General features: G+C 44.2%; 1 protein-coding gene across 3 annotated transcripts in view; it reads left to right on the top strand.

The window, feature by feature from the left end:
• Positions 1-1,553: 1,553 nt before the first annotated feature.
• ZNF385B (zinc finger protein 385B) overlaps positions 1,554-19,904 on the top strand; it is a 102,261-nt gene continuing 83,910 nt past the window's right edge. For 2 of the 3 annotated variants that reach the window (XM_080928057.1, XM_080928055.1), the window contains exons 1-2: positions 1,554-1,693; positions 17,159-17,301. In XM_080928057.1, coding sequence (XP_080784183.1) covers positions 17,212-17,301 — 90 coding nt within the window. In that variant the 5' untranslated portion in view covers positions 1,554-1,693; positions 17,159-17,211. Of the gene's footprint in view, positions 1,694-2,289; positions 2,330-17,158; positions 17,302-19,904 lie in introns of all 3 variants that reach the window. The other variant, XM_080928056.1, reaches the window with a different exon arrangement.

Raw genomic sequence — 19,904 nt, 5'->3', positions numbered from 1 at the left:
AGAGCCTCCACCTGTCCACAGTCTCTCCCACAGAGATAGAATCATTCTTTATCCCATTCCCCTACTGCCCCAGCACAAACACCACCCACCCACTCAGAGAATCTACTTGTTTCAGGAAGTTGTGGTGCCCTCACCCCAGAGGCCTGAGATAGGGCCTGGGAATTTGTTTTCCATATACATTCTGAGGAGATCCTGATGTTGCTCCTTTGGGGCCCACACTCTGTGAACACTCACAGTATATAGAAGTGCATAAAGAAACTTTGAAGATTCATTGGTTGCAGACCCAGAGACATTCCTGAGAGATTCTCCAAGGATTGGGCCCAAACAACAACGCTTTGAAGGAAATGCCGGTGACTCCTTAAGAGAGATTCATCATGAGTGAAAGTTTAATTTTACAAAAAGGCAGAATCCCAGCATGACTGTCTTTTACATTAATCCTCGGAGAGTAAATACTATGTAACATACACAAGTGTTAATCAGAGGAAGAAAGCTCAGAGCTAGCCCACAGTGTCCCTTGAAGGGACTCATGCTTGAGTTTATAGAGCCTGGAAAAACACAGCTTCTAAGAGCTACTGTTAAAATCACCGTTCCGAACCCTGCATCTGATTTTTATATTAGGTTTACTTTCCCCTGGCCATGGCTGTGCAAACCTGACATGATTGATCTTGAAAGTGTTGGCTCTGGCTGGCATCGCTACCAAGTTGCACAAGGTACGTGCAAACATCGCTGAGATGCCCTCTAACTAAATTCCCCCACGTTGGTGACAAACAACACAAAGCCCTACACCAGTGGTCACCGAACCATGTCACGTGGGCAGATCATATCTCCTTACTCTGACCACAGAGCCAAGACCCAAATGCCAGGAGACAGAGGGTGGCATTAGTTAAATATGGGAACAGATACTGTGTCATTCCACTCCCAAGCCTAGGCAAGTGCTAATTTCAACATGATAATTCCCCCATATAACTGAAATTAGGGTTTTGAGTTGGAATGCTCAGACATCACTGCTAATGTTGTCAGCATCGAATTGTCATCGGCTTTAGCCTTTTTTAATTATATGCTCTGAATCTTTACTTAAAACCTAAATTTCCACAGGAAAGAGAGCACTTTTTCCCCCACACCAAATAGCTTGTAAATAAACTGTTCTCTGCTACCAGAATACAAATTGGGTTCATTTGGGAACAGGTTCTGCTCTGAAATAAAAAGCAAATTTAAATTGTAGATCTGGCTGCCCATTTAGGAAAAACAAAACAACCTCTTGAAATCCAGGTGATACAGAGAATTCCAAATTGTCGTGATAAACAGTTTGTGGGCATTGAGCTATTTTGTTGTGGGGAAAGACGGGTATCTGATTTATCTTGCCACAGTGGAGCTCTTGGAGGACTGAGAGAAAAAAAATCCGACAATAAAGAAAGTGACTTGTCAGTCTTTTAGGATATATTTGGTTGGATGTCGTCAGAAGGTAGCCGGCCCTTCTCCCTGGAATCCTGTAGCAAACACTCTCTATAGTAATTAGAGCTAGACAGCAATTACAAGACCGGTGATTTGTTCAGACGCCGTGCCTGCGGGCCGTTTCCTAGAGCCACACCGGGTTGAGTTGAAACGGTGGAAGGGTTTATCTCTCGGTGCAATGCCGAGCCCCGTACGTGAGTGGAGGCGTGAGCTCGGACTGTAATCTTTCAAGTGAAGGAAGGTAAGGGAGGCGGGCTGCTCAGCGTTCACACGGACAGGTTAACTCCTCCACTAAGAGTATGACAAAAATATAAAACTGTCCAAAAGCTTCCGAAAAGGGGAAGGCATCAGAATCAAGGGGGGGGGATAACATTTGCTAATTTTAAGACCCACCCAACCCCACCCCTGCCTGCTCACACCTTACTTCTGGTTTTCCTAACTTGTTTGTATCTAAAGTATTTTATGGAGGCTCTTGGCTGAAGACCAGAAAGATGCGGTTGGATGATTCCCTGCCTGCCTGCATGTCTGAGCTACAGTTCTATTGCTTTTGAAGTTGTCTTAGAATAACTTCGGCATAAAAACTAAAGTGTGTATTTTAACCGACTGTGCGAGGGCTGCCTCTCCTGTTTTCTCTGGTCTTTTGGAGGTTTCTCTGAGCTGAGTTCACATCCATATTCATACTGACAAAATCGTGACTGGTCCCCTGCAATGAAGTGGACACGGGTGATCTGAGCTCCTGTCACATGAGTTTTATGACAGGCACATTTGGGGCTGCTGCAGTTCGGTCCAGCTAGTTATCTAGTTGAAGTCGAACTCAAGGTTTCATGTTTGTTTCAGCTCTTTCGCATAGAACTCTCTTGGGACAGCCAGGTAGTAGGTAAGTGTATCTGCCACCCCCGCCTCCCCCCAGTCCCCAGAGGGAGTAGTGAATGAGCCAGGGAGGGGAGGCTTTTGTGTAAAATAGGTATTTGTGACATCCTCACTCCTATCTGAAAGTTAGCACTTGATGTTCTTACTAGTTCCCTCCTTTCAGTATTGCTGTTTGTAACACACGAATAAATGAATAAATGGTCCTGTTAGGAAAGGAACTGGGAATCCTTGGCAGCAGGGAGATGTTTTTATCTCACCACCGGCCCCAGTGGGACTTTTAGGTGCTTTGGAAAACATTGAAACAGCATCAAGTTCTTGTATTGCGCCTCACTGGTGGGTCAGAGGTGTATACAGTGAGGGTTTGGTGAACCCTTGTGACAAAAACCAGCATGTTAAGGTCAGGGCTCATTAATAGTTCCAAGGTCCTTCCGGTTCTGTGATCTCTTAGGCTGCGCTGCTCCAGGTGGCGATCACCGTGGGCTTGCGCCCGAATTTAAGAAGGAACTGGGTCTAGTCCCCCGTCTGCTGCTCTTACCATATGGTATTACGCCTTTCTTTTCTGTTACTGTCATTTGCTACATGTGCATGTGACACGCATGTGCATTTGTGTTCATATGTGTGCATGCACGTGCAGACCGGAGCTATGGAACCTGGAACTCACTGAGTGAACAACACTAACCGTCCAAGGAGCTCCAGGGATCCAAGCTTGGATCCTTGTGTCCTCACGCTGTTGACAAATTAAGCCACCACCCCCCCCAGCAAGGTACAATGTTTCCTTTTTTTGTGAAAGTATTTACTCATGTATATCAGCTCATGATATAGCCTCCGAAAAGTATGGGAAGGACATAATCCACCCAAGACGCTAGAAGACATCTTAGTAAATAACTATGTCCTAAGTCTACTTAGTATATGCAGTAAGACCATGATGACACAGGACACAATGAGGAATTTGTATAAAAATACACACTCAATGTCCAAGATGCATCTAAGGCCCTAGCCTTTCCCACTCTCTGGAAGGTTCCAGCAGATACCACAGTGGAAGGAAGCAGATAGGAAATCAGTCCTCAGGTGGTGCACGTGAGACATAACCACAGGTGTCTGGTCTAGTAGAATTGTCGTGTCTTGACCAGGTCTTCATGTTGGCTTGCTCAGTGTCTTAACTTATAACGGAACAGCACAGGTAAGGAAGACAGAGTGAACACGGTCAAGCTGCACAGGAGGCGGAGGCAAGGCTTGAGGAGTACTTCCTCCTTCCCGGTAGTGATGGTGAGGGATGGACAAAGAGACAAGACAGAAGAAGAGACAAGAGGCAGGAAAGACAGACGGTGTGGGAGTCAGGATGGGGTTGGAGGGTGGCGATAAGAAAAAGAGATCTGGGGCTGTTAGGGAAAGAGACAGACAAACCAACTGTCTGAAAATTCGTAGAGATTTTGCAACTTCGGAACTTCACCTGGAATATGTTTCATCAAAGTTTATTCGGTGAGCATCAGGTCTATTTTAATGTTTTTTTATTCCTCTTTACACTGGTGCCTTATAAAGCTGTGTGAGGTACGGAAGAGGCCAAGAGTTAAAATAGATGTGTTGTGCAAAGAAAACTTCTGGTCCTTGGCTGCATTGTGCCATAATTCATTGAGAAGAAGAGGAGTGAACAGTTTGATAAAATTCTCTTTTTTTTTTTTTTTTTTTAAGATTTCACTATTTTATGTATCTGAGTACACTGTCACTGTCTTCAGTGACATAAAAGACCATTGGATCCCATTACAAATGGTTGTGAGCCACCATGTGGTTGCTGGGATTTGAACTCAGGATTTCTGGAAGAGCAGTCAGTGCTCTAACCACTGGGCCATCGCTCCAGCCCGATAGAATTCTTTACTTTTGTGGGATTCTTTTTTAAGCCCATTGTGTCCATCCCTCCCCACAGTTTTCTGATGAGCTAAGTGTTGCACAGGGGTAAGCAATTCCGTAAGAAGAAAGAAGGCAGTCCCCAACCCAGAAAATCAGTTTATTGAAAGTGAGCAAGAGAAGAAGCACTTGGGAAGCCAAAAAAGATATTCCATGTAGGGAATATTATCTAGCCCTTTAAAAAAAAATCACATGGTTTGCAGAATTAAGGATGAGAGTTGGTCCGATGAAGTAACTGAGCAAGGACAGAAGTCACACATCATCAATGGTCAGCCATTAACAAGATCTGAAAGCATGCAAACAGAATAGCAAGGGACTTACCAAAGGAAGGGTAGTGGGGAGGGCAAAGGGCAGTGTGGGCTAGTGGGACAGACCTGCACTTACATAGGAAGGGTAAGTCCACAGACAGTCCAAGGTTGACTATAGCTAATGATATAGCTTGGTGCACTAGAGATTTCCTGGGAACAGATTACAGGCGCCTTCAGCACACACAAAGGTAATTGCAGGACAATGTTAAACTGCTCACCTACAGTAAACACCTTATGAGGCTGGGCATAGTTCACACTGTCTATATAATGTTAGAAAACCTTTGACTGCGTGGAAGACAGGAAGATAGAACACCAAAGTCGAGTTACTAAAAACTGCGATGATGTTAATCAATACGTTCTTTAAATTAGAAGGGAAGGGAGGACGGATGGACGGATGGACTCGGGAGATAGCCTAGTTAGGAAAGTGGCGCTGTCAGGACAGCTTGAGTTGAGAACCCACTGGGTAAAATAAATGCCAGGCATGGTGGGTTGCACTTGTAACTCCAGCGCCGGGGAGGCAGAGACAGCCTAACTTACTTGGTGAGTCCAGGTCAGTAGGAGAACCTGTCTTTAAAAATTAAAAATGAATGAAGTAAGAATGTAAAAATTAGCAGCGATGCCCGGGACCACATTTCAGATTGTCCTCTGGACTCCGCACATGCACATGTACCAATGCATACGTACATGCTCACACACAAGTATCTGCCCGTACATGCACACACACAGGAAGAGGAGAGAAATCCCATACAAGAACAACTAGAAAGAACAAAGCCAGTGTACTAGTACAAGAGTAAACATGAGGCGCACGGCAGGGGCTACCGTCTCTGCAGAATCACTCCCAGTGCAGAATGTCCTGGGCATTCATGCAGGGCCTTATCTGATGCTGTTTTGCATATCATTCGGGGCTCAGGAACTTCTGCTTAACTGAAACAAGTGGAATCAATTGCTAGGATGTCAGAGGTGGCAGAGTCCCAGGAAGTCAGGCCAGGCCTTGGCCAGTCTGCTAAACACCCACTAAAGCTACCCTGTGGGGTATGCGCACTGTGAGGTTGATAGCCCAGTACTCTGGTTGCAGAACTCCTCTGCTTGGGGGCAGTTGATGCTCTTAACTAGGTGTTGCTACTTCTGTGATTTTTTTTTTTTCTTTGTCCTGTTTTTGCTACACAGGATCATGGAGTGGGCATTCTAGGAGATAAAAATTCTAAAGGAGGAAATGGCATTGATCCTGTACCCTTTTCCTCTCCCATACCCCAGTATCCCCTTATTACTCAAACCTGCTCACCCCCACCCCACACCCCATTGGGTTACACACTCTGGATGGCAGACTTCCCTGGAGGATATAACAGTGGTCTTCAAGCTCCTTGTGTTCCCGGATGTCACCTAGGAGCCATCTCTGCTTCCAGAGAAAAATGGCTTCATTCAGGTTAGGTTAGGCCAGAAGCATCCCCTTTGATAATGGCTGCCATGACTTAACAGTCCTCTGGCAGTTCTCCTGAATGCCCGGTAGCTATTATGAAGGCCATGAAAAGGCACAAGGGGGCCACGGTTGTGGTTTCTGCTGCTTGTATCATTCCCGAGCTGTGCTTTCTGGGAGTCTGTTGCTTTGTGGGTGTGAGGGGGATCGACAACAGTCATGGGTTCTTTGTTTTTTTGTTTTTTTTTAAATAGCTTTGAAGTGTTTGGTTAATATTTAAATCCAGGAAACCTTTTCCTCTCTACGAAGGTAGGAATAGAAGGCTCAGGCAGAGCAAATACTGTTTCTGGACATTGAGCAAGCTTGGGAGGTGGGTATCTTCCTAAGAGTATTATCTACTGCATACCACAGTTCCTCCCCACCTACCCCCTTTAAGTTCTTAAAGGTAAATGGTCTAGATATTGAACGCAGAAACTGAAAATCGTTCTCACACGAACCATTGTGTGTCCTGGAGCTAGAATTTACCGCAGCAGCTGGTGCACTGGCCTCCCGAGCGCCTGTATCCAGCCCCTTTCCTGCTGGCCCTTTGTGACAGGCTGGCCCAAATAGAGCCAGAGGCCAGAAGGCCCTGCTGCTTTTGATCTGCTCCAGCAGAAGGCGCATTGCCATTGCTTGGGGAAAGGTGTCTTTTCATACAGTGAGTTCATTGCAGTTCCAATAGTGAGCGCTTCCATATAACCCACAGACCCAGTGTGAGTGTCCCCTACCACAATGCCGTTTGCATTTGTCTATTGATCCGAGCCATGTGGTTAAAAGCCTGGTTTTTAATGACCTCTGTTGCTGTCTCCTTTTCCCATTGGGGCTATTAAAAAACTTATTCAAAATGAGGTGTTACAATCAATCTTCTGCTAATCTTTAAACCGGGGAGAAATGGCAGTCCTTGGCCACAACAGTTTTTCTTTCATCAGATATTTTTTTCTTCCATTTATTCATAATGACAAAATAATTGACATTAAAATCTTCTTGAAAAAAAGCAACATTTTTTTGTTGTGGTAGTGGTTGAAATTCAAAGTTAGCAAAACAGACCAGTATGAACTTAAATGGTTGAAGGTAAGGATGCCTTCTGGGGTGGTGCATATCCAAAACCTCAGTTCATGACAGGCAGAGGCAAGAAGAGCTATATAGATCCGTGATCCCAGCAACACAGCGAGTTGAAACACATAGGGCCAGCCTGGGCTATAAGAGACCCCATCTCAACCCTTCTCTAGTTCACAGAGACAGAAGATAATAGTAATTACAATCATAAGCCTGTAATTCATACACAAGTTAGGTGGTACCAGAATGGTAACTGTCTTCTCAGACTCTGTTCACCTGCCAAGTGCCATGGCAAAGTCTTAATTTACTCAAGTCAACTGGAAACTATATTAATCTAAACTACACCCACCTCTAATACTATATGAGATAGGGCTTCTCTAAGAATATTCTATCACTTGGGAAACCCAGTTGTCTTTTCCAGAAAGGTCTGCCTAGGCCACTTCCTAAAATAAACTGTAGCCCTATGGTACAGTTAGTTTTCTTAGCGGGCTATGTGGGGACAGCCAAAACCATTGCTGTGTTTGTCTAAACAGCTTAAGACTGTTAGACTGTATGGAATGCTGAATACCATGGCTAGGAGTCACTGGGCAGACAAAGCTTAGGACTATCTCCCTCAGTCTTTGAGCCATAAAAAAAGGTCACCAGGCTCCTGTGACCTCTCAGGCTATGCCTGTCCTCAGACAATTTTAGTAAATCCATGTCTGGAGACCATTTTCTGAACACTTGGTAATTCAGGAACCAGCACATGGCATTCCCTTTGGATAAGTCAGGTGAATTAAAACACTGCTTTCCAAGCTGGAGAAGGCATCTGTCAGAAGCCTGTTTCCCCGTCTTCAGTCTCCCACCTCCCACAGCTGTTCTTCATCCTACTGGGGAGCAAGGAGGCGACCGATAATAAAGCTGAAATACTTCTAATTCGGTTTTGACCGCCTAAACTTAAATCGTGAAACACTCCTATTTTTCTCAAAAGATTCCCAACTGCAGCGAAGCCTGTCACGTTCTTACCTAAACCGAAATGTGCACTACGTAGTAAATAAATCTCTCTCTCTCTCTCTCTTGCCATTTAAATATAAGAAATTCAGCATGTGGGCCAGATAGTCTGAGAGAAATCAATAGCTACCTGGCTGTGTGTACTCTACTGCCGCAGCATGAGAAAAAGCCATCTTCCTGACGAATCCATCATTTTGTATAAAAGCCGTGTGTTACTGGTAAACTGAAGGACATGCTCACCATCCATCACAGCCCCACCGCCACTTTCTCACACAGAACCTCTTAGTGCTTGCACACCAGACAGAGCGTGGGGCTTCCAAGGGTTCCTAAGATGGCAGATGCTGAGGAATCTCTCTGCAAGCTGAGGGCACAGGGAACCTTAGCTGCTCCAGGGCCCAGATGCCGACAGTTAAAATGACATAGACTCAGAGAGCAGAAGAGGTGGCTTCGTGGCTGAGAGGACCTGGGTTCAGTCCCCAGCACCTATATGGAAGCTCACAAGTGTTTTTAACTCCAGTTCCAAGGAATCTGATGTCTTCTTTTGTCCCACACCCATGGGCACAAGGCACATTTATAGCGCATATATGTGCACACAAGCAAAACACTCCTACATACTGAAAAAAACAATCTTTAAAATCATACAGCCTTAGACTTCCAGATGCGCACTAGTTCCTTAGACATGACTGGACACCAGTCTCCTAGTTCGTAAGGCCACCGAAGAAGCACCAACGTCATAAAATGACCACTAACTGACAGATTACTTCACAATCAGCTCACTAAGTGCACTGTAATAACATGACAGTATTTTGAAACATCCTTTTTATTGGAGTGATTTTTTTTGTTTTCTTTCTTTTTTAAAAAAAGAATGTACTTAATCTTATTTTATGCTCATGGGTATGAAGGTGTCAGATCCCCTAGAACTGGAGTTACGGACTGTTGCAAGCCACCATGTGGGTTCTGGGAATTGAACTCCTGGTTCTCTAGAAGGGCAGCCAATGGTCTCAAATGCTGAACTATCTCTCCAGCCCAAAGGTTTTGTTTGTTTGTTTGTTCTGTGGAAATGTTTTCTTAACAGCACTGATGCTGTTTTTAGAAACAGCTGTGAATGTATACAGAAAGGTACCCTGGCCCGACTGGTGCACTGGGCTGACACACGGGACTTCACTGAAGGGATGTGACAAACAGCATGGAGCAGACCTGGGCCTCGGGTGAGGGAAAAGGCATGTCTAGTACCTGGGAGACGACTCTTTCATGCTGCCCCCAGTCACCATCCCCCACTGCCTTCCGTTCTCTCCTAGAGACAGCCATGATACCAACAGCGTAGGTAGAGCGTGCCTCGCTATGTGTCTCTCACAGCTTTATCATCCGCGCCTATGCCCCACGGTTCTCTTTCCTCAACGATGCTTTCCTCAAGCAATCTATTATCTATTAATGTGCAAATAATTTGGCATCGTTTCTGTCCCCACTGCCGGAGTCCATTGTTATGATTGCTTTGTTCTATAAGATCCCCCAAATTATTTTATTCTTCCTGTGGTTGATGTGTTGATGGACTTCTGTTGCTAGAATTACTCTAATACCACTTCTGTCCAGCATCTGTCTGGAAGGAGAGTTGCTTTGTCACAGAAGATGATGGACTAAGCCATGGGACTATTGTCAAATAGATTTTTCCAAGCAGTTGCAACAATTTATGTTTAATTATTGAGTTCTCGCCTCTTGGTCAATGCTTAGACTCTTTCGTTCTTGTTGTAGATGTGATCTCATTGCTACGTAGTAGCATCTCCTTTTACTTATAACTAACTCTCTCATCCCTAAACCACCATGAACCACCTTTTGTAGAATCACTGGCCATTTTAATAACTACTTTTGTGAAATGTCCATTTGGGCTTCTCTTCATTTTTCTTGTTCTAGTTTTTTAATCCTGTTTCTAAAGATAAGGAACCTAAATGTATGCCTTCTATATTGGAACTATGTGTGTATAGATATGTATATGTGGATATGTATATATGTGTGTATGTATACATGCACACAAAGATTCTGAAGAAAGATTCCAAGACTTTGTTCCCTCATGGCAAACAACTGTTTTTCCATTTGAGCTGTCTCCCCACTCCCTATGGCACAACCGTTTCACAGTTAACTTCTATGTTCCCTACTTTATATAGTGATGGTCTAGGTTTTCAAGTCAGGAGCAGGAGTTTGGATCAAGTCTGCCTTGGTTGGGGATTTTATTGCTATAGAGAGACACCAAAACCATGGCAACTCTTACAAAGGAAAACATCCAACTGGGGCTGGCTTACAGTTCAGAGGTTTAATCTGTTATCATCACGATGGGAAACATGCAGGCAGACATGGTGCCGGAGAGAGCTGAGAGTTCTGTATCTTGTTCCAAAGGCAGCAGAAAAAAGACTGTACCACACTGAGCACAGATTGAGCATGTGTCAGCCCAGCCCTGGAATGACACAGTTCCTTCAGCAAGGCCACACCCACTCCAGCAAAGCCACACCTCCTAACAGTACCATTTCCTATGGGTCAAGCATTTAAATATACGAGTCTACAGGGACCATACCTATTCAAACCACCACACATGCTATAGCACCTACTAAGCACCTACTAAGTGATCTTAATTGCTCTAGATGTCATCATTCTCTTCTGTAAAATGGAGACAGTATAGGAACTTTCTGGGGTTCTATTATAACTTAATAAAACAAGAAGTACAGATCACCTACATGGTACCTTGCATGTAGTAGAATCTTAGTGATTCTTGTATTTGTTATTATTAGTTTTTATCCTCTCTTAACAGTAAAATAAATCCTGACCCAGTTTATAAACACATCAATACCTTATCTTGCTGGTCCCTTATAACTATTGATTGAATGAAATAATTTGATTTTTTTTGAGGGGAGATGATTTTTAAATCAACATATTTTAGAACTGGGCCTCATAGAACTTAAAAAAAAAAAAAAAGAAACTCGGAGCTTTTAGTTTTCTCAGTATCAGACATTTATGCTAATGTCAGGAGTTTTCGCTAATACCCAGCGGTAATTTTGTTCACATATGTGACATTTAGATAGCTCAGTTTACGTTTAAACTTGTCTTCTCTACAGCCAGAGAATGGACCTAGGTAGTGAAAGTGTCTTCCTCGATAACCTGGTAATAAAACCAAGCGACCAGAACTCAAACTGCCTGGATCTGAATTCTTGCACCTGCGTATCTCAACTGTATAGAGTCGTAGCCACTCCGCGCCTCAGTTTCCTGTCTCTGAAATCAGGCTAATAATATCATTTGTTTAGTGAGCTGCCATAAGGGTCAAATGAGCATATAAGTATATGTGTGGATATGAATATACATTGACATGTTTCTCTATATACATATGTGCACACTCATGCCTGTGCCATGTGTAAGGCACTAGGTCCATGGGGCGGTGTTATTACTCTGTATCTGTCTGGGAAGCAGATCTTTATCAGTCTCACTCTTTGTTCATGTAGCTACCCCCTGGCGCTCGCACTTGCTGAGTAGACCTCGTAGTCTTTCATATTTTCCCCACACAGCAGACTGGGAAAAGAGTGGGAGATGCCTGGTTGTTGGTTGTGACGGTCAGAGGCAAAGACCCACAAAGCGAGGGGCCACAATGCTGGGAAAGCAATGAAAATAAAAGAACTGCCACTCAGTTTAATTTCTTTAGAGAAATCTTTGGGAGGTCGGTATTTGGCATCTGCGGCATTTCGGTTTTCTATTTCAGCCCTTGCTGAAGCAGCATACCCGGCCATGGCATGAGGCGAAAACCCTGCATGGTAGGGAACAGACTCCTCCTCACTCCGTAAAAGCTTCCTCGCGTGGGCTGTCCGGCTCCCATTTCCGACACTCAGAAGCTTTGTTTGTTTCTGTTATGGCACAAAGATGAGGCACCAGGAAGCCTTGGGATTATAACCTAAAAGGGCCTTCAGGATCACATTTCTAAAGGTCAGAGACGAAGGCAATAATTCCAAGTGTCACTTGGCCCTCAAATGAGCTTTCATTGTGATGGATTATGACATAATCCATTGACATGATAAGGTACCTATTATGTTACAGAGGCAGTTGGCTGGAATAATAGGATTTTTTTTATGATCACAGTGGTGAGTCTTTCACGTATTACTGGCTTCATAGGATAGATAAATATAACTTCTATTTGTCAAGACTCAGAAACTGTAACTGTGCCTCCAAAGTAGGGTAACTTGCCATGGTGAGTTAATAAACTATACCACCAAAGTGGGGACCTTGCCATGCTGAGTATTGTGAATTAACACCAATTGGACGGCCCTAGAAACATGGAATTAGGACTCTGACCTTGCCTCTCCTCCCTGACCTTGCTCCTCTCTCTTCTTCCCTCCCTACTTCCGCTATCCCTCCCACCACTGCCTCTTCCCTTTTACATTTCCTCCTCTAAGGAAATGTCTCCCCATCCCAAAAAAGAATTCGCCAAAAACAGAGAAGTGTATAAGTATGTGTGTGTATGTGTGCATGTGTGATTTTAATAGGAAGGTTGGTAAATATATGTGATATAAAAAGCCAACTCCAATAAAGTGAGACCCTATTTTGACTTCATTCGTTTATATGAAACTCATGATGAATCTCAGTGTTTTACACACTGGCCTGATAGTTGTGGTGTTCCCGTATTGATGTGAGAAAACCTGTGGAATTTCTAACCAAATCAACTGGAGGAACAAAAGGCTTATTTTATCTTCCAGGTTAGTCTACCATCAAGGTAATAGAGACAGGAACCTAAAGGCAGGAACTGAAGCAGAGACCATAGAGAAACCCTCGTTACTGATTTGATGCCCTGGCTTGCTTGACCTTGGACCCCCTGCTTCAAGATGGCACTAGCCACAGTGGGCTGGGCCCTCCCACATCAATCACTAATTAAGAAAAAAAGCCGCACAGATACACTACATCCCAATTTGAAGGAGGTAATTCCTCAATTAAGGTTCTTATTTCTGAGGTGACTCTAGTTTGTGGCAAGCTGACAAAAACTAACTGGGGCAGTCAATAATTAAAACAACAACAACAACAACCTGTTAATGTTGGAGAGGTAGCTCACTGGATACGAGTGTTGCTAAGTTTGGATGCCAACAGCCACTGCAAAGTTTGCAGAGTAAAGAGCTCCTGGAACCCCAGTGTTGGAAGCTGTTGGGTGGCCAGGCAGAGACAGGAGGATGGCCAGAGCTCCTTGGCTGCCCAGCATAGGTAACTTCCGGTTCCATGAGAGATGCTACCTCAGATAACACCGAGTCACAAAGTGACAGAGCAGGGTACCTGTCTTCCTCTGGCCTCTGGCCACAGCTGGCCCTCTCCAGCACACATTCACCAGATTGACCCATGTGCACACAGTTAGGGTCACACAGTCTCAGCCGTCAGCCATGTCCACCTTGCCCAAGGTGTGAACCACCAGTGTCTTTTTTTAGTGGCTGATCTTCATACCTACACTTAAACCTAAGCTTAAACACACTTTTTAATCTTCATAAACTGCACTTTAATAACCCCTTTTCCCCTCAACCCCCAAGGGGGCTCTTTTGTGAGAAAGCATTAACCATTTTTCTTTACTTTCTTTCTTTTTTTTTTTTTTTTTTTTTTTTTCTTTTTCAATCTCAGCAAGTCTTTGACTTTTAGAAAAATGGAACATTTTCTTGCAGGGTGCAAGGCATTTTAGCCAAATTTCCCCTCACAACACTCACTGACTTTCAGGTACCCAAAGGTGACAAGAAAGCCTTGCCAGCAGCAGTAGCAAAATCTAGAATAAAATGACAGAGGATCAAAGTGTAAAATAACTTGTGACCAGAAAGGGGGAGGGGTGGAGCGCCCTGTGCTTTGTCTTATTTCTGTCTGCAAAAGCGTCTTTGGAAGCGTTCTGCCCTGGTGAAGCAGTCCATATAAAACAGAAGGAGAGAAAGGCGAAGGCTTGGTGGAAGCCGGGCTAGTTCAGAAGATCCATCAGTACTTTAAAACAATCTGTGTTTAACGTGGCAAATTGTGCGTCGTTAAAATGCTAATGAGATGGTAAACAGCTGCTAAGTCTTTATGCTAATGAGCGGTGGAGGCTAAGTCATTCTCCTGTCTATTAGCATAGGGACTTGATTGGGTGAGAAGGGCCACAGAGCATTCTGACCTTCACTGATGGGGCAATCTGCTTATGCCTCAGTTTCTCCACCGGATCCCATCTGATGTGAGTGTGTTAGTACGGACTGATTTACCAGGCCCCGGGGGCCTCTGTATCACCGCTGTTTTTATCACAGCCACCATGGAGACCTCACGGATGGAACTTCCTTGCAGAGACCAACAGCCACAGGACAGTTCTGTTTGCTCAGTAGGCTTACTTTGATTATTACCCATTATTACTACTCATTACCCTGCAGACTTAGAATCCTCATAATCATCATGATGATGAATTAGTACAGGCCATTTGCTCTAACTTTCAATTTTGCTAGGATTTTAAAATAAGTCCTCTCAGACATACCTCTGTGACATTTGATGCAATCATGTAATACATCTTCTTGGCTCTCCAGGCTTGACGTTAGCAATAGAAGTAGCATTACCTGATTAGAAGAGGAATGTGTAATTAAATGCCAGGGGTGTATGCATGCCGGGCCAAACCAGATTATTGAGCATGGGGTTGGGGCGGGGGGAGAAAGGATTTCCTCCACTGAATCAGCATTTGTATTTCCTACCGGCTGCATATATATGTGTGTGGGGGGGGTGTATACACACATATGTATATGCATACACACATACAATCAATAGGATTGCCTATACTATCCACAGCTGACTGGTAACATGCCACCAGGTTTTTTATTGTTGTTTTGTTTGGGGAGGAGTTGTTTGTTTGGTTTGGGTTCACAAAAACAGGCTGGTTTTATGTGTCAACTTGACACAAACTGGAGTTATCACAGAGGAGCCTCCATTGAAGAAATGCCTCCATGAGATCCAGCTGTAAAGCATTTTCTCAACTAGTGATAAAGGGGGGAGGGCCCAGCCCATTGTGGGTGGAGCCATCCCTGGCCCAGCCCATTGTGGGTGGAGCCATCCCTGGACTGGTAGACCTGGGTTCTATAAGAAAGCAGGCTGAGCAAACCAGGGGAAGCAAGTCAGTAAGTAACATCCCTCCATGGCCTCTGCATCAGCTCCTGCTTCCTGACCTGCTTGAGTTCCAGTCCTGACTTCCTCTGGTGATGAACAGCAGTGTGGAAGTGTAAGCTGAATAAACCCTTTCCATGATGTTTGTGCAGGAATAAAAACCTGACTATGACAGTTGAGTTTGGTTTTTTGGTTTTTTTTTGTTTCTCGTTTTTTGTTTTGTTTTCTTTTGTTTTTAGAAACTCATTACAAAAGTTAGATATGATTGAGCCTGGGGCTTCAGTTATTTGGGGACACTTTAAGGCCATTCTGATTTGGCCCGGCATATGTACACCACTGTCATTGAATAGATTTCTTAGGGCATTTTCTCACACCTCTTTTCTTCTTGAGGCAAGTGAAGGATTCTAGGCAATGAAATGATTGTGCCAGGGGACCTGTGCTGCTGGTGGTGTTGTGAAAGTCTCACCCTCTTGAGAATACCCACAAAATGCCAGTGATCCAAGTGCCCAGAACCTGATAAATGAATATGCAAACTGTGGGACCATTCCCAACGATACTCTATCATTGAGCCTCAAAAGGGCTCAATACTCTGCCGTAAGCATTAATCTCAAACAAATGAAGGCGGTCACAAAAGACATGTTATATGGTTATATTTAAGTGACATGCTCTGGACAGATAAATCTGTTCACAAAGAAGACTGGTCATTGGTTGTCATGTGCTAGAGATGTCGGATGAAACGTGAAGGGGTTGCTGCTGTGTGTACAGTTTAAGTCATGAAAATGTTCTGAATGTGAAGATGATGCCCGTTTACCACTCTGTGAATATTCGAAAAAGCTATTGATTTCATAGTTTAAGGGAGTGAATTATCTGATATGTGATTAGAGTAAACACTTGTATGCATACATACATACATACATACATACATACATACATACATACATACATGGAGCTATGTAGGTAGCTTGATAAGGTGCAGGTCATGTACTTGTGAGGACTTGAGTTTGAGTTCTAGCACCCACTCTTACAATCTCAGCTCCAGGGAGAGAGAGGCAACAGGATTTTTGACTATTGATTCCCAAGCCTACCAGATCTGCAAAGCCCTAGTGAAACATGTTGACTCAGAAAGCAAGGCAGTGAGTTCTGGAGGAATGACGTTTGATGCTGCCCTCTGCTTTCTGCATGCGTGAGTCCACAGGAACACACGCATCTACAGTAGTATAAGCACACACCCATGCTAAGCGTGCCAGGGCCTGTCTCCCAGAGAGCCAATGAGGCCTGCAAATGTATTTATACCGTGTGACTGGTAATGATCAAGGAGAATGCCCACATCATTCTGAATCTCCAGGGCCTGCATTAAACCACATGCCAAAGGAGAGAAGAGCTAATGTAACGATTCAGGGGACAGGCACCCAAAGGACACAAGGTCATTAGGTGTAAAAATGAAGACATGTCAAGTTCCTGTCCCTGACTCCTCATCTGCAGCCAAACTATAACCTGCTGCCTTGTGTTCTCAACCATCCCATGTGTAGACTTCCCGTTTTCCGAGAGTAAGAAAACTTCTCGGGCCAAATTGAGCCATAACTGTGGCCAGTATCTGCCAAATTCCAAGATTCCTTCCTCATAAAGACCCTGATAATTATCTCCGTTTTGCATAAGACCTGCTGCTGGCCATTCACTCCCAATAGCGAAGAGGACCGTGAGAAACCCCTCCTCTATTCGCCAGTGGTGTGTGCTTTCGTGAGTTCCCAAAGGTGCCAGGAGGGGTGGACACCAAGGCACACCTGCTGATAGAACCTGGGGACCGATTGTCACTTGACCCTGAGAAAGCCTTGGCTTATGCATAGCGAGGTGTTCTGCATGTATCTCAGTCCACGAAGAGGTCCTTTCGGCTGCATTTGCCGGACGCTTGCATCCGTGACTCTTGTGTTTGCAGGTCACAGCTCAGCAGCCTTCGGTTGGCACTGGAAGCTTGGGAGAGGAATGGATGTAGGGGATTAAATTTGTTCTCTTTTGTTCTTGGCAGGCAGCGCATGCCACACAAGTACCCTTCCTGCTCTGGTGCGCACACCCACCCTGATGATGCAGCCTTCGCTGGACATCAAACCGTTTATGTCTTTTCCAGTGGACGGTAGCTCTGCTGTTGGGCTCTTTCCAAACTTTAACACAGTGAGTAAATGCATTTGTATTTTACGTGTGTCTCTGAGGTCTCGTTTCTTTCACTGCCTTCCAGGATAGAACATGGGCAGAGTCTGTTTCCAAAGGCTGTGGTTTAGGTTCTGCCTTTCAGCCGTACTGAGGGAAATGCCTCGTTCAGGGAGCTCAGACCAAATGAGCTGCATGTAGACGTCACTAATGTCTCCACAGATGACATTTGCCTGGTTCATTGTCCGGTTTTGATAAGCTCTGTAGCGGTTTCACATCTCTCACTCCTGAGTTGCTCAAGAGTACATTTAGAGACATTAAGCTGCACTGATTTTTCCAATTTTTTACCCTAAAGGAAAATCAATAACCGTGGGATTTACCTCTCTGGGTGCCTTTTTATTTGGGAGATGTTTAAAGTATGACTTTCACATAAACAGTTTTTATTGGGGGGGGGGTGGCTCTTGTGAGTTATTGAATCTAACTCTGACCACGAAGAAAGATATTATTAATTTTATATCTACATCTTGGTCATCTGTACTGTGTGTAGCTACCCCCATTATACACACACGGTGAATACTGGTCTCACTGTATTCACATCAGTCAGCCGACTTCCTTTCAGTTGAATGGAAGACATTTCCCAGTCATGCCAAGTAAAGCTGACCTCTCTGAACAGCAGGATTCTGGGCAGGTTGAAAACTTCTGGCAGGAGAAAGATTGAACACGGAGGAACTGACATGCATTGCCTCCATACCAGAGACAAATCCACTCTGTGGAGCGGGATGGTGTCCATGAACGAGGCCATTGTAGATGCTGCCACGATCAAAACAAATGATCGTGTTATCACCAGCACCAGGCAGCGTTCTATGGAAGCACTGCCAACAGTCCCTCCTCTGCAAACTTATCTTCCGCAGAAGTGAAAACAGCAAGAGGGTTTTTCCTCAAGGGTTGTAAATAAAATCTGTTGACAAGCCTTCTGTTGGGGCCTAAAGCTGAAAGGGAACGAATCAGACAGTAAAGGCCCTGCCTTTGACTTGGCGAACAAATGGTTGAATGTTTCTGGGTTTTTTTTTTGGGGGGGTTTATTTTCTGGCCAGGGCCAATGAGCTTTTTTTGTTTGTTCTTTGGTTGGTTGGTTTGATTTTTGTTTTGTTGTGTTTTAAGGCATGGGAAGGTGAGCGTAGTTTCTAGCCCACAGGAGCATGGGAGTAAGATAAATCCGGGCTGTCTTGGCCAGATGAATGCATCCGAAGGGAGAGTGTGTGCCTCCTAATGTGAGGAGGTGTCACAGCATCTCCAAGACCTTGAATCCAGCCTGCCACGGAATCTGCGATCGTTCCAGACACAAGAGGCACTTGTCTTCGGCTCTCCTTGTGTCTGTGGTTGGCAGCACGAGGGAGCTGGTGTGAGCACACTCAAGGGTGGGAGCCTCTGTTTTTACTTTTTAATGTGAGTCTCACACATGATATTAGTACAAGTAACACAATTTTTTGTTGTTGTTGTTAAATTTGCCCATAAGAATTTGTAGCTGCCTTACAAACATGTTCTGCTACAAATAGAACATTCGAACTTCAGGCAAAATGAAAGCTTGATTCTCTGCCCCTGGTTACGCTCCTTCCTAGGAACGCGATGTCAACAGCTGGAACCCCCACCCCCAGCTCCTCGAAGCTGCACGTCGAACACATACGTGATTGCAGATGGTTTTTGCAAGTTCAGATACTCAGTGATGTTCTGTGGGCCACCATTCTCAACTTTCAAAATGTCTTACATGCCATGTGTCTCTGTTATTAAGGGCTATTAAACAGAAATAAAGTGACTACTTTAAAAACTTTTTTTAACATAAAACTTAAGTGTATATTAGCTTATTGATGTTGCACAGGGCTCACAGATGCACTAACAAATCATACTTATTTATTTTGCATAACAATCTTACAATATACTATATTAATATGACTCAATGAATATTTGTTTTATAAAGTCTTTTACTTCTTAGAAGACAGTAAGCTCTAAATTTTCAAATACTGATATTACCTGATTACCACAGTGAAAAAAGCCTACCAGAGATACTGTAATAAAACTTATGAGAAATACTGATCTTGCTCAGTTTACTAAATCCAAGACATGCCTCCTGCTAGCACCGTATTAGAAATTAAGTCAGTTCTAGTGGGCCTCTTTTGTCTTGCTGGGCATCGTGGTGCACACCTATGCAGTACCAGTGGGGCAAAGGCAGGGAGACCTTTAGTTCAAAGTCAGCCTGGGCTCCACAGTGGAGGCCTCTCTCAAACACACACAGATACACACACAATACACACAGAAAGAGAGAGAGAGTCAAAAAACCTGTGTGTGTGTGTGTGTGTGTGTGTGTGTGTGTGTGTCTGCCCCCCTCTCTCTTTCGTGTGTGTGTGTGTGTGTGTGTGTGTGTGTGTGTGTGTGTAGGGGGAGCTGGGCTGCAGGTTAAAGGACTGTCGTTTTCCTATTTCTTTTATTCATCCCAGCACCCAACTCACTTGGGAAATCTAGTAGGAGATTTTTAAGAACGTCTTTGGCCACTTTGCTAGGGAAGTGTTCCTATACCACCACTAATACTTATACTAAATTATCATGTATTTGTGATAATTTCTATCCCTTCA

The sequence above is a fragment of the Micromys minutus genome (assembly GCF_963924665.1).
Source record: "Micromys minutus genome assembly, chromosome: 13".
In the NCBI taxonomy this organism is placed as follows: Eukaryota; Metazoa; Chordata; class Mammalia; order Rodentia; family Muridae; genus Micromys; species Micromys minutus.
The sequence above is the reverse complement of the archived record's forward strand: the minus strand, read 5'-3'. Positions and strand labels throughout refer to the sequence as shown.